Raw genomic sequence first — 25,660 nt, 5'->3', positions numbered from 1 at the left:
GCGTACACACACACACACACACACACACACACACACACACACACACACACACACACACACACACACACACACACACACACACACACACACACACGCCTTAAATACTTGTCGAAGGGAGCTCAATTCCTCTCTACGCACTTTTTCATGTTTTCTTTTTCTTTTCTTTTTTTTCCGCTGCAGCCATGGTTGCCTCCAGCCAGATTTGAGGGACTGGGCACACACACACACGCACACGCACACACACGTACACGCACGCAGCCACGCAGAGAGTGAGAGAGAGGGTGAGAGAGTGAGGGAGAGAGAGAGAGGGAGAGAGAGAGAGGGAGAGAGAAGGAGAGAGCGAGATCAGAGTCTGCAGCCCTCAGCCTCCCCTCCGCTGCTGCCGCCGCCGCCGCTGCTGCTGCTGCTGCCATCGCTACAGTGCGTGTGAAAGGCGGGGACGGAGAGGCAGCAGAGGCAGAGCTGCTGCTGTTTTGTCTCGGGGAAAATCGGAGGAGAGAGGAGCGCGTCGGCCACCGTGTCTGTCTGCTGGTATGCGGCCAGTGTGAGCGGGTCAGTCCAGCTCCTGCGCACCTCCTCCACCTCCTCCTCCTACTCCTCCTGCTGCTCAAGACGCCCCGGACCGCCAGTCCAGCCACGACAAAACAGGTGAGTCTCGACACCTTCAATCCCCCCCCCCTCCCCCCCTCCACCTTCCACCTCCTGCTCTGTGCGACACCCGTTACACTTGGATGCGACCGCTTGCCTTCTTTTGCTGTTTTCCGACACAATTTTGTGTTTTTTGCGTCTAACAGGTGAAAAAAAACAAAAAAAAAAACAACAACCGAAAAACAGGTGTCTCCGTCACAAGTTGTGTGCGCTTGGGGAATGTGACACTTTTTTTGTGCGTGTGCGTGTCCGTTTGCGAAACGGCTCGTTTGAGTGCTTGAGTGACGGGTGAGAGAGAGACCCCCCCGGCACCCCGGGGGAGGCGTTGTCTCCGATTTAGGAGCAGGAACGGCGGGATTGCGTCGCCCCGTGTGTGAATCCATGTGTCGGCGAAGAGGAGAGAAAGTGGGTGGAGTGGGAAGCGTTTCAGTGCTGCAACTGTTACCTCAGTCTTGTTTAGAAACAGAGGGGTGGGGTGGAGGGGTGAGGGGGGGAGTGGAGAGGGTGGGGGGGGGGGAGGGGGGCAGGATGACTTCTTGATTCTGCTGTTGATGCTGGACATATTGTCGTGGTCTTCACGGCTGTGGACACAATCTCGGGGACAACTGTCGAAAGAGTCTGTGCCGTGTTTACATTCCGGATTTGCGCTGCCGTCGCTCAGCTTAGAGCGGGAGCCTTTTGTCTCAACTGCGCAGGGGAGAGCCGCCGCATCAACCCCCGAGATGTCGCGGCACCGACGGGAAGTAATCGTCGCAAGATGGTTACAACGTTTCCTCGGCTCAAAGTCTGATCCGTCGGCGTCACGACGCCGACTTGCGAAAACGGGGGTTGCGAGAAAAAAGAATTGCGTTTGGCACGAGCCGGAGTCGTCCCAGGAGATGTAAATAAAGGGACAATTTCAAAAACGACGCAATATTATTCATCACGGGTTTCTTTTTTTTTTTATTATTATTTTAATTTCTATTCGATAACTCAAAGCAAACATTGTTTCTCGTCGCTGTGAATCGAACCGTCCTCCCATCTGCCATCTTACTCAAAGCACTTTAAGAATCCAGCACCTCCATGTTGATTTGCAACACACTAGTTGCGCCGCCGCACACGCACTGGGAATTGTGCTTCGCCTCGAATGGCAACAAAAAAACAAATGTTAAAACACCAAAAGCCCATCGGGGGCTGTTTCCAGCAACTTTCTCAATTGCCTTTCGGCTCTTTTTGAAGTTGGCCTGTAGAGTGAGTCCTAATCTCCCGTGGCTTACTTTAACCCACTTTGATTTACGGACAGGGGGGGGGGGGGGGGGGGGGGACAAAGAAATAGGTGGCTTTGAATGGCACCACATGGCTGAATGAGATTTCACAGAGGGACATTGTCAGCGTGTGGATGCTTTAAAACCCCCTGAGCCGTGACTGTGATCTATGCTGCTGCCACGAACGGCGGAGGAAGGAGGAAAAAAAAAAAAAAAAAAAAATCCCCTCAGTGTTTGTCTCTCACTGTGGATGCTGCTGTTGTTGACGGCCGCTGACCGTCAATCTGTCAAAGCCCGGGCGACGCCGAGGAGCCCGGCTCCCCGGCTCCCCATTGACCCTTTGCCTCGGCCCTTTATCGGCCAATCCCTCAATATATCCGGCCGTCCATCTGTCCGTTTCCCCCCGGCGGGTCTCAACTGTTTGTCTCCCTTCACTTCCAGCGAACACCTCCCTCCACCCCCCTCCGCGCTGGTCGCCACAGAAACGGCTGATTCAGGAAGGGTGGGCGGGTGTCTCAGAGCTCTCGCTGCTGTGCCCCATGCGGCGCTTTCACAGTACATTTCTGCCTCTGCGCTGCTTTTATGGCCCTGATACGCTGACGGATCAGGTGGCTCCGTCACGGCCTCATCCGGCACACAAAAGGCTTCTTTTTGGGGTTTGTTTGTTTGGCTCTTTCAGTGACGTGCGGCGCAATTAAGACTAGTGTCGTCGTTCACTTTTGAGGGTTGTTTTTTTTTTTGGTGGGGGGGGGTGAGGGGTTTCAGCACAATCGCAGCAAAATCTATGCAACGCTTGCTGACAAATGTGACATCTATGAAATGAGTGTCAGCCTTTGGACTGCTGGACTAATTAAGTGTTGATTTCAAGACCACAGGCACTTTTTTTTTGTTGTTGTTGCATAAACACACATAAACCCAGAGAAACATCACACTGCGCGCCTTTAGAGACCGCACCGAGGTGATTAATAATGAAGTATGCCATGACCAAGTTGTTTAATAATAGATATGCTTTGACCTTTCTCTTATGTAAGGTCGAAAAAGCTGAGTGTCAGTGATGGCATCCGAGGTGGGAAATAAACAGAGGGGCTGAGGGGAAGAAAAAAAAAAAAAGAAAAAGTAGGAGAAATTGCCCCCTTCTAAACTCCACTGCAAGCGACCTCCCACTCAAATGGCGAGTGGCAAATTAAAAAGATTTGCATGCGTAATTACAGATGCGTCGGCCACAAAAAGCTTTTTTGTTTAGCTCCCGTTTTCTGCATCTTTGCGGCATTTTAAGGACGGTTCCGGCTGCCATGGTGATAGTTTTGTACAGTCGTTCACAACAGCTGCTTTTAGAAAAGCCTTCCGCAAAAAAAGGAAATGAAAACCTGTGTTGCACCACAGTCAATTCTGAGCAGGACCCCAAGAGCTCATCCTGTTGTGCCTGATTAAATTAAAATGGGAATTCATATTCACTGAGGAGGCGACGGTGAAGACCGGCTCTGTCGAATTTGTTGCGCTTTCTGAGAAGCAGCATTTTGTTTTTTTTTTTGGAATGTTTTTTCATCGTATCGTACACATTATTGACGGCGGAGAGCGAGTCTCCCTGTGGCACAGCGTCGTTCACAAATTAGTTCTCACAAGAACTTGCCCTTTTATGCGACTTGACAATTCACCTGGAAGGAAAAAAAGCATGTTCAGGCAAAACTAATCAATACCAATGACAGCTTGCTATAGGCACATTAAATTTGTAAAAACGTTTTATGTGTTTTAGGGTGTATAGCTTGTTTGTTTGGTTTTTTTTAAAAATGCAAGAACAAAGACCTGCAGCGTTGGCCAATTTACTCAGAGGTGATGCAGCCAGAGACTCATAAAAAAATATACTGTAAATGAGTAAAAGAGCTAAACTGAAGAAAAGCATATAAATTAAAATCTAAGAGAGGGGAACAACAACTTCCTGCACTACAGTTTTTTTTCTTCCACAAAACAGGATTTACAGCATGGAAGTAAACCGTCAGTGTTCCATCCTCTTAATTGGAAAATAACCCAACCACTACAGTACCTCAGGTAGAACATGTACATTTTCATTATGTTCAATATTTCCTGGTGAAATGTGAGGTCGCACATACATGAGGTGCGACGATGCACCCTCGTGTTAAAGATGCAAACTTGTCTTCTTTGTCATTTAGCATCCACCAAGGTAAGTCCCTCAAACTGGAAATGATACAATAAATAAAGAAATGCGACGCCCCCGAAAAGTAACTTTAAAAGTTGGGTATTTTTAATGGTCGAATTAAAACAGAAACAGCCATTAAAAAAAAAAAAAAACTCCTCCTCACCAGGTGTTTATCCTGTCCACTGAGAGCACCCCTTTATTTTTTTCTTCTTCAAAAGCATGTTGAAGGCGGCAACAAAACACCAATTTCAGCCGGAAGACAGGGGGCTAAATCTGCTGTTTACAGGAGAGCGAGCGTTTGGGGGATAATTAATTGAATAGCACCGCTCCATTAGAGTCCAGGATGAAAAATGTATAGCACAGGAGCTTTAGAAACCGGCATTAAGAGCAGACCAAAGTTAGTTAAGTTGCTACGGAGAATATTAACACAAAATGTTTTGTTTGTTGTTGTTTTTTGTTTTGTCTTTTTCTGTACATGCATGTACATTAAAGACAATAACTTAAGGCGCAAGACACTGATGCATCCGTCACCTCTCGTCATTTGTCAAACAATTGAATTTTCCCATCTGCCGATTAACAAAATTCGATGAGGCAAAGTATGAAGATGTTTTCCTTCCGACGGCGAGGCACCTCTGAAACTAATGATGCTACAACGCCGACAGGAGCAGGAGAACGTCTGTGTGCGAGTCACAAGGGCCAAAATAAAACTGTCAGAGAAAGAATTAATCTAAGAGGTGCACTGCAGGAAGCGCTACCCTTGGTTTAAACCAGCCTGGATTCACCTCAACTGGGAAGAAGGACAATCGAGCTTAGGACTGCAAAACTGCACCAATCGTGCAACTGAGGGCGAGTGTCAGAATGGCTGTAGACACAAGTCACTACTCGACTTTGCTAGACTCCTCAGAGATAATCACATGTTTCAAACAAAATATAAGGAGTTTTTCTCCTGCTTCAAGGACAAAAGAGACTCTCGCTGAAAGAATTCACATTCATCTTTTAATATTGATGACGTTTGCAAAAGACCCGTTGATAATTGCTGACTGCCAATTCAGCTTTCGTTGCATTGGATTTACTTTCAATGTGGGGTGAGATCTCACCACGTGACCACGATCAAGCTTTAAGCGCGTCCTTGAATTTGACTTCCTGTGATGCTCTCCCAAATACCACACTGACCTTCTTAATCAGCTAGAATACAGCGTTTATTACATTTCTGATGAAAGCTTATTATAGCGCGCGGCCTGCTGGGATACGATCACAGCAAACTTCTGGGAACGTGCCGAGAGGGGCGTCGTAGTCAGTTACATGAACGCCAACATCCCCAATCACTTGGGTTCTTTGAAGATTCCCCGGCACTCAGGTTGGCGTCACTAACCTGAACATCGTGGCCAAAAATCCCCATCTGGACTCGCTCTCCTTGCCATCTGTTCCTCCCGCACTGTCATTGGTCAGTTCTGTCGACAGCTGGGAGGCTTCTATTTTCAACTGGGCCTTTCACACTTTTGTTGGACAATATAAGAAAGGAGTTGGATCGAGCAAACACGCTAAAACGGAGATTGATAGCGCTCCAGGCGTTTGTTTCTTCATTTGGCTTCATGTATTATTTTCTTTTCGCCGCTGCGATTCTCATTTTCCCAGGCAGCACCACCACGGAGCGCTGAGTGGCTTAAAGTGTAGATCGATATCGAGTTATATACAATTTTAATAAACACATTGGGGACTTTCTTCTCCGAGAGGGCGTATTTGCGGCAAATAAACAAGCAACGGAGACAAGCAGAGTCTGCTGCCCTGTGCATTTGTCGAGACTGAGACTGACAGGAGGAGTGACAGGATGTAAATGCGCCGCTGACGGCGGAGGTCTCTTTGAGGCTGCTTCGGCTTTACTGACGGACGGATGGATGCAGTGGAAGTGAAGTTGAGTCCAGGAGAGTCTGCTGTGCTTCCCAACCCTGAGGTTACTAGCGACTCCATCCTCATACTAATGGCATCATGGCGGAGGACATTTTCCCAGCTGAATAAAATCCCCACGCACACACAAGTAGGGTGCCACCTATTTGTGTGCAACAGGCTTGAATCGCAATAAGTTGATCCTTGAAAGCCACGGTAAAAACTTCACATTCACTGTACATATTTACCACTGCACACCTTTTTTTAATATGTCATAATGAGGATCATGAAAGCACACAGAGAGCCCAGGTTCTTTAAACCCCCAGTTTCATAACACTTGTTCCTTTACTGTCAGATCTTACCGCCCCTCCCATGTGGCAAACGAAGGAATGACGAGCACAACGTGTACTCGCCAAATAGGACAACGTTCCAGATCAGAAGTAGCTAAATAGGACAACATTCCACATTAGAAGCAGCGTCTTGATCTGCGTCTTGATGTCAAAGACGCGTCACCTAGATTTACAGAGTGAACACCAAGTAGTCTAAACATCTTTTGAACGACATTGTTTTTAAGGTGGTTTTCCATGAGCTGATGCAGCGTTTGCAAAACTCTGTCTGGTGACTGGAGTACATGTTGGCCTGACAATGCCTTTCATCTAATTATGGAAGCATGAACTCTCCGACTGCAAGCAGTGGGATATTTATTCGACCGGGGGACTAAGTTAGCCCGTCGGCGCCCACCTCAGGGGGTCTGTTGGTAAAAAAACAGAGTGGCTCCCTGATGAAGGGTTAACAGGCAAATAGCTGCACTGTGAAACTGCATTGGGGCGCAGCAGCGGCTTGAATCGAAAGCTGTGTCAGCATGCACACATGGTTCCGATCAAAATGCTAACACGCTGCTTTTTGCTGCAGACGACGCTTGGAAGAAGGGATAGAGACGTGCATACTGGCAGTGCAAAAAAAATACAAAAATATTTCAAGCAAAATTGATTTCCCCCCCCCCCCCCCCCCCTTTTCTGTGACATTCAGTGGAGCATATCCCCTTATGACGGTCTCACTATGCTAGAAATTAGGAGTATCGCTATTCATAATTAATTCCATTTGAAATTCTCCAACATGACTTTTGTGATTTGTGTAAATGGAGAAATTAAGACAACACCCTTGAGGTGCTGCCGTCAACAATGCCTGCTTAATCCATTTTAATCTCTAACTCCCGCGAGGCCCTGAAGGGGGTGTGTGTGTGTGGGGGGGGGGGTTGTTTTCATGCGAGTTGTGTCCCTCAAAACCAGCTTTGACAAAGTGAAAACGTGACGCGGGCCCTGATTTTTGCAGTCGGACCTGAGGAGAAGCGCGCACGCCGAAAACCCGCTAACTGACAGATTTGCATCGCGCCGCTTTGTTGCAGCGCCGGCCTTCTATCAACCCCCTCCTGGAGGAGAATAAGATCAGCTGTTAATCTACTTGTCTCAGCCTGGAGCTCACCGACAGTGCTCGCACACCGCTGTGCTCAGCTGTTCCTCCAGGGTTTCCTGCAGGGCAAGAATAGAAACATATTCTCCTCCCTTTATGAATCCTCTGAATATAAATATTCTCTATTCTCAATAATGTTTATTTGTGGGGGGACGTGTTTGCTAGCTCGTTTGTTTCATTGTTGCATTGAAAGAAAGACTGGTAAGACTTTAGTCACAAACAGGAAATGGCCAATAGAGTCTTAAGTGATGTCTTGTTGAATTCATGATTTTAAAAAAAAACAACGTTTTAATAGATTTTTTACAGGCCCAAAGAAAGAGAAAAACACATTTAATTATTGTTTTTTTTTTTAAAATCTAAGCAGCGCTGTGCTTCAAAATATTGTGTATTCAAATGTACAAAATCTCACAATTTTCCAGGTAATTACACCACCTAATTGTGTGTTTGTGCCACTGCGGCCAACCAGACGAATCGCATTAATACTTTAAATTCCAAGGCCGTGAGGTCGAGTTAGAATTCAAAGTCAGAATCTTTGCTGAATTCTACTCCATGGACATGTGAAAGCTTTTCCATACACGCAGAGGGGAACACTGTTGTGGCGTTGGAAGGTTGGGTTTTTCAACGTAACATCTTCAATCAATCATCTAACAGTTACACCTTATGTGAGGAATCTTCAGTAGTGCTTCTAAAAGCAGAGATGATTCAAGCTCGGGTGCACGCTCCTTTGACCTCAGCCCACCGTGCTGCTGCTGTGGACACACGTAATGGTTCCCAGAGAGCGGGTGCGGGCGAATATGACGATACGTCTCATCTGACGGCTCTACTGAAACGTCAGCTCGTTCTTATTGTGGTGCATTACTTATTTTGTCAAATCCTCTAATGACGCCCGGCTGAGACGGCACTGGCTGTCTAAAGTGGAACACTGGAAGGGAAATCAGTCATTTATTTAAAAAAAAAAAAAAAGAAAACTGTGGCTGATGATTGCCCTTGTTGAGTTAATGCGCGAGTGTGTCATCACAGTCTAAGAATTGATGATTTTTTTGAAGATTTGCTTCAAAAGGTGCAAAAACCGAGCAAGATTGACTTATGACTCATTTGTCAGTTCTATGTATTCATTTTATTTTCAATCATATTTTTTTTCCCACAGGGTTCACAGGATGGCGTTATTGGGAAACTATCTTTTTTTTTTTTTTACATGGTATTCTAATTGTATTCTCCAGCCCAGGGATGGTTTGTTTACAGGCACTCCGTGTCCCAGAATGTCTGAGTATTTTCTGTTGTTCTTTGATGGTGGCACCTGATACCTGCTCCCTTATCTGGCTGGGGACCTTCAAGAGAGCAGTGGGAGGTATTCTGAATGTCAAGTTTATCACAGGACTATTAAGGGAGTTTCAGTATCAAAGAGGCAAATTGATATGTTAAAGATGGCACTTTTACCCCCCCTGATCTGCACACAGTCCTAAATTAAATGTGTAAAATGGAGAGGAAATGTGAATTGGAAACTCTAAATTGTTTTGTTAGTGTGTATGTGAGTGCGAATGGTTGTTTGTCTATATCTGAACTGCCGACTTATCGAGGGTGCCTTCGCCCAATGACAGTTGGCAGAGGCTCCAGCAGTACCCCCGCGACCCCGAGCTCAGGAATAAGTGGGTTTCAAAAAAAGGATGGATGGAATTGTTTGGCCATCGGAAAAAAAAATTCCGGATTTAAATTTTGAGTTGCCGGGATCAAAACGGCAAAGGGAAAAGTAAACCGTGTCTCGGCCCATATCCCACAAAACGTTGCTTCGAAGTCCTGAATAAAAATGGATAAATACCTTCCAACTATACGAGACCAGAATTAAAGTGTGGCACAAGATGAAGAGTATCTATGCACTGAGTGGAGCCATAATATCTGTTGGACCTCATATGGTCTATCGCCCGAGAAGATTGACAACTGTAGAGCTGCAATTAAGTGCAAATGCTGGCAACTTCCACGCTGACTGAAGCAGAATTTCTGTTTTAGTGACGACGAGAGACTTCCCTTAAAGGTTTCTCACCTCAGTCTTTACCCCTTTAATCCATTTAAATTCCTCCCCGATTTTCCATTTTTAAATTTTTTTTTTTTTTTGCTGGTGCTACTGCCGTTACTCAAGACGAAGAAAAAGAAAAAAATGGTCTCAGTCAGCTTCCTTCATTTCCAGTAAAACAGCCGAGGTATAATTGCAAGCGCTGCTCTGCTGTGGAGCCCCTTCGCCTCCTCCCGAGCCTCGCTCCCGCACCCTTCCGTCTCCCCGCGTGGAATGCGTAAGGCAGGAAAAGCGCCGGTGACATAAAACCTGGACGGAGCCCCGCAGGCGTCGATGCAACAGAAATTAAATCGATTCGGTGCGACGCATCAGATAGCCAGGGGGATAAAGGACGCGGATGGGGCCGGCACAAAAACAAGCAGCGGTGGCTCTCTGGAAAGAATCCTCTTATCAGTCAGCTGGCGCGGGGCCACTTTATGAACAGCTGATGTGGCTGGAGATGGACGCGGGGCTCGACTTAGCGGCCTAAAGGGAACTCAAGTCACACTTCACGTGTCACTGCGGCGTCGGGGAGAAAAAAATGCCCTTTATCGGGGTAAGGGTGGCGCAACCCGTGTTCATCTCGGCTGCTCCGTACATCCACACACACACAGAGACGCACTGCGAGTTGCCGTTGCCGCGCCTGGTGCGAGCCGGCGTCTCAGCTCGCTCAGCGGGCCAAAATGAGCGCATTCGAATGGAAATCAACAGTCGTCCGGTGAACGGCGGAGGGTTTTTTGAATTCGGCACAAAGGGCAAGTAAAATATGCGCCGATGAAATATTCCCGGGCGCAAGCGATTCACTGCCCGGCTTTTCCACCGTGCAGCATCCAAACTACAGCCTCACGTTTGTCAATGGCAGTAATCAGGTCAAGACTGAAGCTGCTCAGAAACCGTCACGCTGTGACCCAATTGATTTTGACTTCAAGTTTCGACTGATACGGTCCGTGTATAGGGTTATTTATGCATTTCATCATTTCGCATGCATATTTTGTGCGACAGCTTTGGTCGGAGAATATATAAACAAAAGGCCGTCAGAGAAAACGGTGGTATTTTAAACCAGGTTGCAACCTGGTTATTTTTGAAATTAAAAATAAAAAGATTATTATTGATTTAAAAACAAACAGAAACACACACAGATTTATTTACTTTGCAAATTTTGTTTGGTTTTAACTCACTAAGCCGAGATCTGACTGATTTGTCCCCATCTCGTTGTCTGTGTCTTTTGTACTTTTGAGGACAACTGATTTTTCTTTGTTCGCTCTGAAGCAGCTATGTTGTGAGTCACTTTGTTTGCATTACTGTTCAAAAGCACTTGTTGTCAAAAAGAAAAAAAAAAAGAAAAAAAAAAGGCTACAACAATGACAGAGGGTGTCAGATGATTCATTCCCTGCAGTGGCTCTGTTCTTTTGAATTTGGGTTGGAACCCAGCTTTGCAGCCAGCACTAGGCTCCTCATATTTAAACCAAAAGCTTCAGTTGGGGGGAAAAAAAAAAAAATGTTGTCAGTGTTGACTCCTTTCTGATTTCCCATAATTATCCCCTTTTGTTCGTACACACGGAGCCTTTTCATGTTTTTGTTTGGGTTTTTGTTGTTGTTTGGGTTTTGCCATTCTTTTTTTTTTTGTCCATTCTTTTAGCTTGCTGCGTAACGATGCGTACACAACATCAGTGGCGCTTAAACTCAACTACGTTCAGCAAAAAAAAAAAAAAAAACACTTTGAAAGAAAGTAAGTGCGAGAGAGAAGCTCCATTTTGCATCGCACGTCTCATCTAGCAATTGATGCTATCTCGTCATGGAATGTTTGCAGCCAAGAAATGTTTGCAGCCAATGTGCTGCCAGCAAATAATAAGCAAATAATAAGTGAGATTAGTGGCATTGTGTTTGCGTGTTAGTCATACAGTGCCGCCACGTCAGAGCAGAGTTGTTATATGTCACTGGTGTCAGAGAAGAATAATGACACCCTTTGCTTGGCACTAATTCATCACATTAGGAGTGTGGCTACTGTTGTTTGCCATCATTTGTTCTGGATGGTGCCCATGAGTGTGGCCTACTGTGGGGTTTGCCAGTACACTTCCCAAAATGAACAACAGCTGAGTGTGCTGATTGATAAACAGAGTTCCCCCTAACATCATGTAGCTGTTCCGCAGTCTCGCACCATGTTTGCACCTTGCGTTTGAAGATCTGATCGAGCTTGGCGTCGATATTGAAATACACAAAACGAATGAGTTGCTTGGAATGATGTGGCATTTTTTTTTTTTTGCAGCCATCTCGTTTTTCATGGAAACACTACCGTAGGTATTCTGTTGGTGTGATAACATTGTGGTGAAGCAATTAAACACAACATGACAAAATTCGGTTTACTAGATTTTGGAAAAACTAATTTTGCCCTGCAAATAACCAGAGGCGTAATGACATTAAGAGTAGAGAGTGACATCGTGTGCCCTCTGAATGAGTTTTCCAGCTTTTGGTTCACTGACTGGGTAAGGCTTTCATGGTAATGGATGCAAATTATGACTGCGTGCTATTGGGAAAATGTGACATAAGCGTGTTGAATGTTGGGATGGCAAACAAGATAAATTCATGCATTCCAAATTATAGTGCCTTTCCTTTCGCTTTTCTCAAAGAGAATAAAACCTAGAGGAGAGCGAATGAGTGAGTTCGATATGCAGACGCTGAGAAAAAGACATTCAAAATGTTACAGCAGAAGGCAAGCTGATAGTTTTATAACAAACCAGCTTGAACAGAGAGCTTCTGAACACCCCTCAATAAGTTTCCTTTCCTTCCTGTACAAACATGAACTGTTCGTATGCTGTACATGCATCATTAGTACTCCGCTAGTTCTCTGCCATAGTATACTGCGCAAGTTGCAGTGATGAGAAATTTTCAGTGTTTCACCCTAAATGCTAATATACATCGTCGACCCTGCCGACAGTAATAGACTGCGAACAGACGCCACTTTATAACCGTACTGATAGCACAGCATGCTATAGTGTTAGCCTAATTTGTAATTTCTAAGAAAAACACCGAACACTACCAAACGGGACATCGTCTACCCCTCTCTTGCTTCGATACTTCATACTGCCCACAAAATGGTGATGGTCCCTCAAGATTTGACCTGCTTTTCAGTTTGCCACAGCAGAGGCAGCTGAGGACATAAAGCAAGAGGAGAGAAGTGAGGGAACGGTGAGGTGAAAGGGAAGGATGGGGCCCCTGCACTGGTTTGTTTTGGCCGCAGATGACAATTTGATGATATTTTATTTCTGTCGCTCTGTCAAATATAAATAATTGGCGTAGAATAATAGAACGATATTAATGAAACCCAAACTGAACAAAAGTTTCAATAAAATTAATGTCATAAACAAAGTCAAATCTAAATTTAATATAAAGGTTGTTTTTTTTTAATATGAAATATAACGTTATCTATAATTGCGTATCTTTATCCAGAAGAATTTCTCTACGCAGTCTGGTAAGGCGATAGTATTTTGTGCAGTTTCTTTTCACAAAACCCACACATCACTTACTTGTGCAGCTGGCTTTTACCAATTGTGTAACACCAAAGTTATATAAAAACCCATATAGCATGACTCCTCTCCACTGATATAAAAGCAGGGCCTTGACTGAAGACGGCGGACGTCCCCATCGCTCTAAACCTGGAATCCCTTCAAGTAATGGTGCACTCTGCACAAACAGCAAATCATTTAAGCGGTTCAAGCCCCTTTTTTCCCCCCTCGGCGGGAAGACGACTCGGGGATCTTATGGCCGGCGCCGAGGCTTTTACTGCTAAATTGTTGATGCATTACAGATAAACTGCTCACCCATAGGCTTGACTCTGCTCCGCTGCGATGTTTCGTGCAAACAGACCAGTGGGAGGACATGTAAAAATGCATAGCAACAGGCTCTCCCGTGTTCCTTACTCACAGAGGCACCTTAACACGCGCACATGCAGACAAATACTCGCCCGCACAATTATAGCACACGCGTAACCCCTCTCAGCACCGCGGCTCTGTGGGAAGCTGCTTGTCCCTGTAATAAAGACTAAACCCATGAGAAAATGATGTAAATGGAACCTCACAAAGGAAATAATCTCGCGTATGAGAGTCAGCAGCAGCAGCAGCAGCAGCAGCAGCAGCAGCAGCAGCAGCAGCAGCAGACTGCGCTGCCGCCCCACCAGCTGCACCCCTTACGCATCAGGAGCTCGATCAGAAAACTCATCTTGCGTTTGCGCGCATTTGTGCGGCCATTTCAGACTCGGTCAATCCTTAAAGGAGGCTCAGCGCCTCTTGGAATCTGCCCGTCATCGAACCTGATCGCGTCTTCCGCTCCAGAACACTCGCCAGAACCGCAACAGCAGAGAAGGGACTTCTTCCCCCCCACACACACACACACACACATGCAGTAGATCTGTTTCTCTTTCGCCGAGACGCAGGATGGTGCTTGTGCGGCGGTGTCGAGTGCGATTCGCCTGTTGAAACCCTGCAATTCTATTTCAGGCCATCCCACACACAGTGGGAGCCGAGGCAGAAATGTGTCGCCCCGTAATTGCAGCGTTTCAGGTCCTCGTGAGATTTCTGTGCGGCTGTAAGTAAGCGAGCTTTTTGGATTCCAGAGACACACCTCCAGCAATTAGTACATCAGTGACATCTGCGGCAACTGGCATGCGCGTCAAATCATTTGATTAAGGCATGTTTTGTTTACGAGTCTGCACTCGGGGAGGTGGAGGGGGGGTCAGAGGGGAACCACGCTTATTGCACAATTATAATAATTGTCCTTCCATCTATTGACAGCCATTTGAGCTAAGCTATAACGTTATGTTCCCAATTATATCACCGAGGATTGTCTCCCACTCAGAGCGACGGCTTCTTCCCATTTTCTTTTTTTGAGTCTGTTCCGCCAGCTGAACTGCAGAGTTCTATTCCTATAGGGTCAACCCCGTTCAATTAATTTCTTGTTAGTCCTGATCCAAATAAGCTGCATTAAGAATTTAATCCTCGTAACTGGATTATCAGCTGATTGGCACTGCAACAGAACTGTTTCGTATTAAAACGAGGGCTTACATAACTGCGAGTATGATGACGTAATGACAGACATTCAGGGCTGACAACAAAGGGATATTTTTGTTCAAATTTAAATATAACAGTCAGCAAGAAAAGTGCTAATCTAACTGCTAGACATAGCCCTGATTAGAACTGACTTTAATACATTATTATATACAACGTTTCTCCTATTTTAGCATTCATTGAAAAAAAATAATAAAAATAAACATTTAACAAGGCAGGACACTGAATTTGCCTGTAAACTGCTCGTCATGTCACGTCTCAGCGCCATTTCAGGCATCGGTTCCTCGCTGCAACCTACTCAAACACTCGCACACAAAGTGCATCGTCTTCAGCTGCCTTTTGTCTCGGGATAAATGAATAACATTGCCTGTCAAGTCACTCGCTCAGTGGTCCTGCTGTTGCTTTTAATTTAGAAAAGGTGCATATCAGCGAGCGGGGCACGAGTTGCTCTATTTATTCAGGCTTGACTCCATGGTGACCAGCTCCAGTGCCATTATACTGCATGGAAGATTGCTGTGCGCCGTCACACACTTCCCCGCTGCGTAGAATAATTTCCTTCATCATTGGGAAGCGGGGCTAGAGGGGCTTGACGCTCGAGTATGTGACGTGCGTATGCCTGCCCGCACACTCCTGTATTATTAATACGGGTGCCGTAAGGAGGAAAACCAAGCTAAGGGTTAACTTTTAGGACGACGGGGAAGCTCTCGCACAAGCCATTTTGGAGAAGTAGGTTACAGTCAGAGCACTCCCCGCCAAGCATTCCCACGTACTGTACATCTGTGAAACGTGTTCACATCGCAGTGTTCAAGGATATCTCGCCGCATTTTATCAGGCACCAGCCATTTGCGAGCCAATTTACATGAGCGAAACCGGCATAAGGTCAAAAGAATCACAAAGAATGTGACCCATTTGCCACCCAGCAGAAATTGATTATATAAGTCAATTATGTAAGTGAGGACCAAGTTGAGCCGGCAAATTGGTTTTAGTGCAGTTCTGGGAGCGTGCTTATTGAAATCCAATATCAGCTGATAAGATGGACATCAAAAACCGTTTAGCGTTTCCTCCTTTGTTTACCTAAGAATCAAACAAACATTCTCCGTCCTTTTGTTCCGCTTCAGAACACCGACAGTGTAAGGCCTTTTCAAAGGGAGATATAAATAATCCGGTGGCCAAAGAGAGACTGAAATATTAGTTACATAAAAGGTGCGACCCGCAAATGTCCATCACTTGGGTTGGAATGGCAGCAAAGAAACAGATTCCAGTCTTTTTCAACAAAAAGACCGGAATAAGATGAAAATCATCTGCACTGTACAGTATAACCGATGATGGCAAGATGGGCTATCTGACAGAAAATAAATAGGGTCAGAGGACAAACGGAATCCACAGACCAATCCATTACACAATATGCCACATCCACATTCAATGACATCTTTTCAGCTTTTCTTGAAGCATGTGCAGTAAAGACATTTGCATGCGTTTATTTTAATTTTTTTTTTCCATCCACCTCATATTTTTGTAGCACTGTGTGTCTTTAACAATTCCTCCAGTGTCCCAGGGGCATGTTGTGCAGCTGTTTGATGTTCTGCAGGGCGGTAGGGGGCAAACCAATCCAACACTTCTTTAACCCCCGGTGTATAATAGCAAACGCGCACAGACACACATAATGCGTAAAGATGTAAATGTCCTCGGAGCATTTGAACAAATGACGCTATTGGAAGTTATGAGGTGGGAGACTGGCAAAGGGGAGTGGGTGGTGTTCCAGCCAGGGCTCAAACTGCGGTAGTCTTTTTTGTTGTTACTGTTGTTGCTGTGTCATGCACAGAATGAAAAAGCAACATAGCGGGCTGAGAGGAGGGGGGGGGGGACCTGAACAATTCAGAGGGTGAACGAGTGATTAGGTTCTGTGCTGAACCAAGTTTGCACGTTGTTTGTTTTACGTGTAATAATTGCTTACATACGGCTCAGAAATTAGCTGACAAGAAAGACCCCGTTGAGATGATTGAGAGTGTGTGTGAGAGAGAGAGAGAGAGAGAGAGAGAGAGAGAGAGAGAGAGAAAGTGTGCCTGAAAGAGAGTGAACTCTATTCAAAAAAATAAATAAAAAATTAGATTAAAGCACAAACAACTGAAAAAATGACTTCATTTCACTGGTAGAAAGAGTCTTATGTCTGCGTTATCTTTGTGCTGCTGTTGTTTTTAAGGAAAATTATTAGGCTCGGGGGTGGGGGGGTGGGGGGGGTCTTCAAATGAAGCAGGGACGTTTCCACCAAACATATTTTAATTACCCAAGACGTGTTTGTGATGGTATGTAAGGAGATTAGAAGTCAGCTTTGCATCATTTTTATTTTTTTGCTGTCACAAGGCGGCTGACGTTAATTTTGACGGGCTTCTGCTTTCACGCCGCAGCTTCAATAGAGCCTCGGTCAAGCTCCGTTCTACCACCGAAAAACCTCCTCTCATGTCGGCTTTTACATAAATAAGAGCTTTTTCTCTCTCCATCCCTCCCTCTCCTCCTTTCTCTCATGCACACCCACACAGAGCCCCGTCAGAGGCACATGAGGATGGGAGCAGGAAGGAGAGAGGCGGGTGAGGCATGACACGTGAAAAAGGAAAAAGCGCTGCTCTTAACGCTGCATCTACGGCCCTCTATCTATTATTCCTTGCAGGGGTTTTTTTTTTTTTCCTCCCTCTCTAATTCCAAACACTGAGGATATTTTCTTCTTGATGAAATCGGAGCTGTTTGGACTGTCGACGCCGAGGCTCTTTTCTTTGTTCTTAAAATTACCCAATTATCCACGATCGTCCCTCTTCAGAGATGTTGATAAATCTCAGCTAATTAATGTGTAAATTAAGACACTGCTAATTGGATCTGGCAACAGAAAAGGCAGCTGTTGGGGGAGGGGGGAAAAAAAACTATATATAGACTCTGTTGTGCCTTATAATCAGTAAAACCTGACATTCCTTTGATGCGTGTCCATTATATAACCGTGCGGGAGTGTAGGTAGAGGTAAGAAAAAGAGCACCTTTCCTCACAAAGTCAAAAATACACGTTACAGGTCTCTCCCTGCTCCCTGGTGTTCACCCAATGAAACATACCTTTCCTTGAGATGCTTTAGCAAATTAGTGTTGTTCAAGACTTTGCACTTGTTCCGGTTGCCACAGCAACTTGCCGTGATTCTGACTGTCCTACACTTGGCTGACTGCTGCCTCGCTGAGGTTCAGTGAGGATGTGTTCCTCCACATTAGTCATTCTTCTCAGCCAGAATAGTTACAAGATGTCACATCATGTGCTTATATGCGGTTGATTTTTTTTCTAAATTTCCCCGCTGAATGTTTGGTGGTGAATGTCGGAGGGGCACCAGGTGGGCACAGATCCCAGGTTGATGACCTGAGCTCTGTAAACCTAGAACTTCTCCTTTGAAGCTGCCAAGACTTGAAGGGAAATATTACCTGGCATGAGGCTTTGTGCAGATCTCATTAGAAGATTTCCCTCTAATAATATGCGGTTCCCAGTTTCATCCAAATATTACGGTACCAAGCAACAACAGTCACGGGCACGGCCAGAATGACCTAGAGGACGAGTTAAGAACGAGCTTGAAAACCGGGGCACACCGTTCACACACCTAACTGGGCCAAAGCCTCTCTCTCACTCCGGCTCTCACATCAAATGGCCTCTTTTCATTCATGTGTCGGAAAAAAATGAGCCGCTTGAGTCATCGTTTACATTACGGATGGAAATGTACTAATATTAAACTATTGTCTGTGCAAGCACTGAGTTTTTTGCCGATGATATTCCAGCATAGTTTCAAATCTTTTTCAAACGGTTGTTGCCTACAGTACGACCCAACAGAGAGAGGTAATCATTCCCTCTCGCATATTCTTCTTGCGATATAATCGCGCTGCCTTTCTGAAAGAAACGGCTGGGCTTTTTTTTTTAAGCCATTCATTGACACCTAGCACCTGGAAAATGTCTCTGAAGTCATTGGTGCTAATTGCAACGTCTCAGCGGTGGAAAGGTCAAATGAGAGAACAAAAACAGAGGCACGTCGAGGACACATTTTTGGAGGAACTCCCGACTTTATACGACAGACTAAAGTGGAATCGCTGAGGGGTTTTTTTCTTACCTCCTGGCATTTTCCTTTTGGTGATTTCACTGATTGCTTTGAGAAATCTGTATTATAGGCACAAGGCTAACTGGAACTTTGCACACTTGCAGGCCAGAACCTGTCAATTAGGCAGCATTGAAGAAAATATTGAATGTATCCTTCAATGTAGCGTTTTCAAATAATAATCAGTGACACCATCATCGCATTCAGTATCGTTGCTTGAAAGGAAATCTGTCCAATAATTCACTGTCAGCTATAGCAAAAAGAAAAATGAGTATTTACACTTGATAGCAAACACTGTTGCATCACATAGAATGATCCCCTTTTTCCTCTGTCTATTTGACTCTAACAGACAAGAGTCAAGACAAGCTTTCAGAGTGCAGCTTGACACCAACAAATCTAGCACGGCATGCGATGTGGCTGTGAATAGAAATATCTCACTTTGACCAAGGAGAGCGTGCTGAACTGTGCTGTGTGTCCTTTTGGATTCATTTACCATTCTTTCTGAGCCATGAACTGCTTAGAAGTATGTCTTTCAAGGGAAGCGGAAGTTCACAGCTTTAACTCTCCTCATGGCTGGAACAGAGGGGTGCTGTGAGTGACTAACTACTTGGCCTGGCGATGGTGCATTACGTCAAAAAGTCACACACTCATCAGCAGCCTTCTGTACGAGAAGTTAGGGTGCAAGTTCCACTCATTGCATTTAAAACATCTGACACCAAAGCTGTGTCTTTGTTCGACAAAGCGACGCAGAGAGTACATCTCCACCAAGAGTGTGAAGGGAGCATTAATCAAGCGCTGGTGAACACGGTGACACCTTCGTTCCTCAGCTCAGATGAAGTGTGCAAGATGAATGACAAGCGCTTCACAAGGGCTTTTTACTGATAGTGAAGCGATGCGATTCAGCGACTGACTGACTGACTGACTGACTGACTTTATTTGTTAACTCTGTAACATCACAGTCGAGCAGAAAAGCAACGACTGCAGTGATTCCCGACATGCTGTGCACTGTGTCTCCATATGTAAAGAAGTCAAGAGGACGTTTTGGTCTCTGCGACTTTCTGTCCAAGAAGGGGCAATAAATGCAGAGAGGAAGTAGACTGAGCAGTAGGCAAAAACACAGGATTATGGATATTTCAGATTCCATTATCATTTTAATATTACTTAAACACTACATGTATATTTTCGGACAACTGTTTCAGGACCTACAAAAAAAACCCGCCTTGCCCCTGAGCAGACAGAAGAACATTAATATTTCGTAGCTCGGTGATCCAGGAGCGTGGACCTGTTCACACCTCTACAGCTCTCTGATCAGTTTCACTGACACTAATATGTGATGGGTGTAATGGGCTGCAGGTTTCCCAACAGGCCACCTCTCACTGTCCTCCCATACACTAATAAAGAACAGCCTCGGGCCAAGCCAGAGGCTCAAGGTTACACAGTCTACTTGTGATCTCACCTCATAAAGAAGTCAGCTGCACCATCTCAGAGAGATAAACAATACTCAGACTGTGAAAATGTCTGCTGCTACGTGGCCTCTCCGCTAAACGCTGCTAACACTGCTAACGCTGTTGTTTGCCGTTAAAATTTCTCCGAAGACCAGTCTCGTGTTCGAACACAAGCACTTGAGGATCACAAAAGTCAAAGCATGTTCACCTTTTTCATTTGAAAACAAAAAAATGATTGGAGAATTTACTATGGCATTGAAAGTGTATCACTCAGTTCTTTTTTTGAGGAAAAATAAAATAGGCAGAGACGTGTGTTGCATTTAATTGTTATACTTCAGTGGCAGAGGCAGTAGCTGAGAGCCTGCGATTAATTATTGATGTGTCAATAACATTTGCAGCCGTTGCCTCTCAAAAAAGAAAATGGAATGGCTCTCAAATCCATACTAGAAGTTGAGAGGTTAGTGCATATAGAGGTTGTCTTTTTATCATCCCTAGCCTGAAGCAACACTGCCATTCACTGCTGTGAGACTGAAAAAAAAGGTACATTTGACCCTAGAGATCTACTGTAAGTACATTTGGAAGACTAATTGTTTGCTAGTCAAGACACTGCTCAATATATGCTAGACACTGCTGTCAAATACAGATTTGTGTAAAAATGAAGGAATATTCTGAAATATTGTTGCATATTGTGAATATTATTCATGACTTATAATATTAAACCTTAGCATACCAGCAGTGAGATGCATGTGAGGATTCTGACATTAACATTAAGCCTAAAGCTCCACTGTGCCTGGGTAAAACCTCATAAAGTCAGTTAATATCCTGTGAATATGCAGAGCTGCATATTTGGCCAATTTGGAAGAAGTGGGATTTGAATGTCATGAGACTATGTGGGTATGTGCAATTGCCCTTCATAGCGTACATAATATAACTTTTTAAATGATCTCGCTAATACGAGAGGCAGCTAAACATGTTGAGGCTCTAGAAGGGCTTAAAAGGTCACAACAATAGATACTCTGACCACGGAAGTGTTCCACTGGCTTATTCACAAGTTAAAATGCATGTGCATTTTTGCACAAAAGCTTCTCAAACATTACATTCTGAATGAAATGCATTTTTAAAGCAAACTAAACCCAGCTGACTTCAAACACACTACAACGGGAGCAGCAGCAGCAACACAACAGCCTCATTTAACACAATCAATTCATCCATCACCTGCATGATAATTAACAACAGTCTTCAAAAAGTCAATGTGAAGCAATCTCAACTAGCACAAGCTGACGCACGCGAGCAACAACAAACAACCAGCGTGTGCGACATCGCAGGTCAACATGAAAGGAAAGGAAAATGAAGCCAGCTCACGAGTGACGTCTTCATCCAGAGGATATCAAGTTAGAAGGCTCGGAAACAAAACCATCCAGTCCATTGCAACGTCCATTACCCCGAAATATCCGAAGCCTTCGTTCGTCTCGCTTCCTCCGTCATTGTTTACTTTCTAGCAGGCTGACCACGGCTAACACAACGGGAGTCCGTCGCGTTTAACCGCTCCGTAATTAATTGTGACAGCTGACAACTTTAGCAAGCGGCATTTGGCGCCACACGGTTGTTGTTTTTTCTCTCTCCTTTTTTTTTTTTTTTTTTTTTTTTCAACTACCGGTCGTTCATGTACGTTGGCGAACCTAATTGGCTAACGAATTTCCATTAGTTCAACATTGTTGAGCAGATAAACAGTTAAACGCAAGTGCAACTTTTAATAAATGAAACCATGATTTATTGCGGCATAGTCAGTTCATCACAAAAGGAGCTTCCGGTCTCCTTTTAACCCGTTTAACCTGATTGTGTCTTTGGAAACACCTACTCTTTTTCGTCGAATGAACGCTGTGGAAAAGCTTTATGCATAATTGCCCCCGTGTGTGATATTTCAAAAAAGGACATTGTCGTAAAGAGAAAAATAAATAAATTAAATAAATAAATAATAATAATAATAATAATAATAATAATAATAATAATAATAATAATAATAATAATAATAATAATAATAAAAACGAAAAATGTAAACGTGTGTTTTCGTTAAAAGTCACAAAAAATAATAGCAGTTGTGCTAAGGGTTGTGCTTTCATTTGTAATAACAATCATTTAGATTTAATTCAGTGGGTCCTCTTGTAAGAAAGCAGCAATATTGTGCCACCGGGTTCCTACATTAGCCCAAAATGTGGATCTGCTATAGGTTTTGTTTCAGCCTATTTTCAGAGCTGATATAGAGGCATTAAAATGGCTCAGTATGCTCTTGTACATTAGACACTGCTATATTTGGGCCTTTAATACATTTACTTGTATTTCAGTCTGCATGTCCTTCGTTTAGCTTGTGAATACTGCTAAAAGAACATTAGCCCCTTGAAAGTGAGATGGTACGTCTGAAGGGGATACAGAATAAAGAAGGCTGTTCGTTACTATTCTTAGTAGTCATTCTTTCCTGTCTCCTTCTTCACTCCCCACGCCACCTTTCACAGGAGTACCTGTGTCCACTGAAGCGGCCTGTGTAGTGGAGCATGTTGTGACAGCCATGTCTCTGGAGATGGAAAAGACCATCACCAAGCTGATGTACGACTTCCAGAGAAACTCAACCTCCGATGATGACTCTGGTTGTGCACTGGAGGAATACGTCTGGGTTCCCCCGGGTCTCAGCCCTGAACAGGTACAGACACGCAAGCTAAACAGTCATCGCACATTTGTTGAAGATGCAAACCCATTCCCATCACCCCTGGGCGCTTCATTAGTTGATGGTTATTTTTGTCAAGCAAAGCCAGACTGTATCGAATGGACCTACATCAGAGTGAAAAATTCAATTACTTGGATGTTAAGTTATCACTGGATTCTTCCGATTAATGTTTGGCTAGAAAAATCACTGGTTTGAAAACAAGACAAAGGATCATTATTGTTTTAAAGTCACCTTCGTGGCGTTTTAATCTCATTAGGTTGACTGGAAGAGTAAGGGAAGGGCATGTGATGACGTTGCAAATCACTGAGATTTAACTGTCAGACTTCTCACACAAGAATAATTGGAAAGACATTTTCTGCTGCCAAGAGGCAAAAGCTGACATTGCAGGTTGCAGGTTGACACACAGACAGAATGATAACCATGATCATGAAATAGAACCACAATCTTAACTGATTATTTTCTGATCAGTTTTTTTAGCTGAGCGTTTGTGGATTGCAGAATAGTTATTATATTAAGTCAATGATTAAAAGATGGCATATTTCATATCCGTATCTCTTTGCAGTTACAAGTATATCATACTCTATTTTTTTTAATTAAAAATGTAAACGTCTGCAGATATTGAGCTGAAGGAAAAATAATTTTGATAATCTTATATATATAATCTATTTTATCTTAGAATGAGTCTTCATATTGCCATTATTGTTTTCCTTTTTAACTGGTTGTAACATAAGGTATCACGTGAGTTCATTTAAAGGTACAACAACAAATTCTTGATTTGCTACCAATATATATTTGTATTTTCTTCTCACCTTAGCATGTCAAGCCAAAGCGTAGTCTTATTTTAGTGTATCCTTAGTATACCCAAAGGAATAAAAGTAATTTCATTCAGTGAATGTTTGGATGAATCTAATTAAAAATGTGTTGCATTGTGTTTGTGCATCTGCATTTTACGATTCCCTGTCTGGACTCATTTGCCGTTTAAATGCCTTCTAATTGCACACATGGCCAGCTTAATGTAATCAGTTGTGCACATCCAGAGGAGGGCCGTTCTTTGTGATGAATCGCTCACTTTTGTCAGTGCTGACTAAAGACAAAATGTCTTTATTTAGAAAGGGCAGCAATCTAATGCAACAGGCCTCCTAGTGCTCTGTTAACAGATGACAGGCTGGGCTGATAACAGTCATTTTCTCCAGTCAGCCATCTTGACAGGATGCTGAAAGAGGCTGCAGCCTCTCTCGTCCAACAGGGGGTGCAGGCAATTGTGGCTGCCTGTTGCTTTTTTAATGCACAAATTCTTTCTAACCCTGCCATTACAGTTTCTCCTGACACAGTGTCATTAATCTGACTTGGATTGAAATCATCAATTCACAAACTATTGTTCACGGAGGTCTCGTTTTCCATCTAGGGTCTAGGGTGAATTTGTGTCTCAATTGGCTCAGTGAAATGGTTGAATTACAGCAAATTCTCCTAATGTGGATATTTGTGTGGTCCATTACCTGTTTCCACTCCGTTTTACACCCCAATCGTTGAAAGGGAAAAGTTGTTCACCTCAAATAAGTCTGCCATCCAAAATTGGCACAGGGCTCTGCATCACCCTCTGGAGAGTGACATTAAAGACGCAGGCGGGTTAAGGAGAATGTGTGGGGGCAGCACTTACTGATACACCTCCTCTCTACCCTCCTCTCCCATTACCATCATAATTTAGATCATGAAGAAAAAATATCTCTGCAATCCATGAGACTATTCTGTGTTATTTGGAAATAAAAATGAGGGAAGAGATTGCTTCTTGTCCTATATACTATATAGAAAGGCTCCATCCAATTCAACTCAAAGTTGCACCTGCAAGCGGGTACATAATACTCCAGACACTATGGATGACAAAGTGACAACAAGGTCCACCAGCCTGAAGACCATGATAAATTAATTTGAAAGTTGCCCAATTATTGTATTATCTATATAGCTCAACAAAATACACAAATTGGCTCTAGTCATCATGTTCACTTCAATGGACAGATAACGTCATCACAACTTTAGACGTTTTGCCAAACACAGAGAGCGATGTCAACCATCCTCACGGTGCACTGGAGTTTCTTTCGTTTGAATATATTAAGGTTTTACAATATTTTGTTCTCATGTTGAATTTTTCAGGTACATCAGTATTATAACTCCCTGCCAGAGGAAAAGGTCCCTTACATAAACAGTGCTGGGGAGAAATATCGCCTCAAACAGCTGCTTCACCAGTTGCCACCTCATGACAACGAGGTAGAGAGCACATCAAATTTCGTGCCTACGTGTGATATTTTTATTTTTATGTCTCTGTGTAAATAAAAAAGGATTGACGTTTTTATGACGTTGGTGGAATAATACAACTGTGTTGTTCAGGTGCGTTATTGTAACATGTTGAATGAGGAGGAGAAGAGGGAGCTGAAGCTCTTTAGTGGCCAGAGGAAGAAGGACAATTTAGGAAGAGGCAACGTCCGTCCATTCCCTTTGACCATCAATGGCGCCATCTGTGAGAAGGTAAAATCAACTACCTTACTTATTCTTATTTTCTTTTTCTTAATAGAAGATAAATATGGCAAACAGCTTCTCTTCCTCTCTGACAGTGCGGCGGTCAGATCAACGGTGGAGACATCGTGGTTTTTGCTGCAAGGGCTGGTCACGGAAAATGTTGGCATCCTCATTGCTTTGTCTGTGGCATGTGTGAGGAGCTACTGGTCGATCTCATCTACTTCTACCAGGATGGCAAGATCTACTGTGGCCGTCACCACGCAGAGAGACTAAAACCCCGCTGCTGTGCCTGCGATGAGGTGCCTATCTGGGTTTACAAACCTTGGAGTGGGAGAATGCTCAGATGATTCACAGCTCGGAAACCAAGAT

At 44.1% G+C, this 25,660-nt stretch overlaps 1 protein-coding gene across 1 annotated transcript in view; it reads left to right on the top strand.

Annotated features, from left to right (window-relative positions):
• The first annotated feature begins 314 nt into the window (after nt 1-314).
• Nucleotides 315-25,660, top strand: part of LOC142888591 (prickle-like protein 2) — a 29,721-nt gene continuing 4,375 nt past the window's right edge. Inside the window, exons 1-5 of the mRNA XM_076027044.1 lie at nt 315-648; nt 22,572-22,756; nt 24,929-25,042; nt 25,163-25,300; nt 25,387-25,590. Of these exons, the coding sequence (XP_075883159.1) occupies nt 22,625-22,756; nt 24,929-25,042; nt 25,163-25,300; nt 25,387-25,590 (588 nt within the window). The 5' untranslated portion in view covers nt 315-648; nt 22,572-22,624. The remainder of the gene's footprint in view (nt 649-22,571; nt 22,757-24,928; nt 25,043-25,162; nt 25,301-25,386; nt 25,591-25,660) is intronic.

Source organism: Nelusetta ayraudi, unplaced genomic scaffold, assembly GCF_046127955.1.
Source record: "Nelusetta ayraudi isolate G7.1 ecotype Tasmania unplaced genomic scaffold, CSIRO-AGI_Nayr_v1 ptg000019l, whole genome shotgun sequence".
Taxonomy (NCBI): Eukaryota; Metazoa; Chordata; class Actinopteri; order Tetraodontiformes; family Monacanthidae; genus Nelusetta; species Nelusetta ayraudi.
Note: the sequence above shows the minus strand (reverse complement) of the source record. Positions and strands in the feature narration are given on the sequence as shown.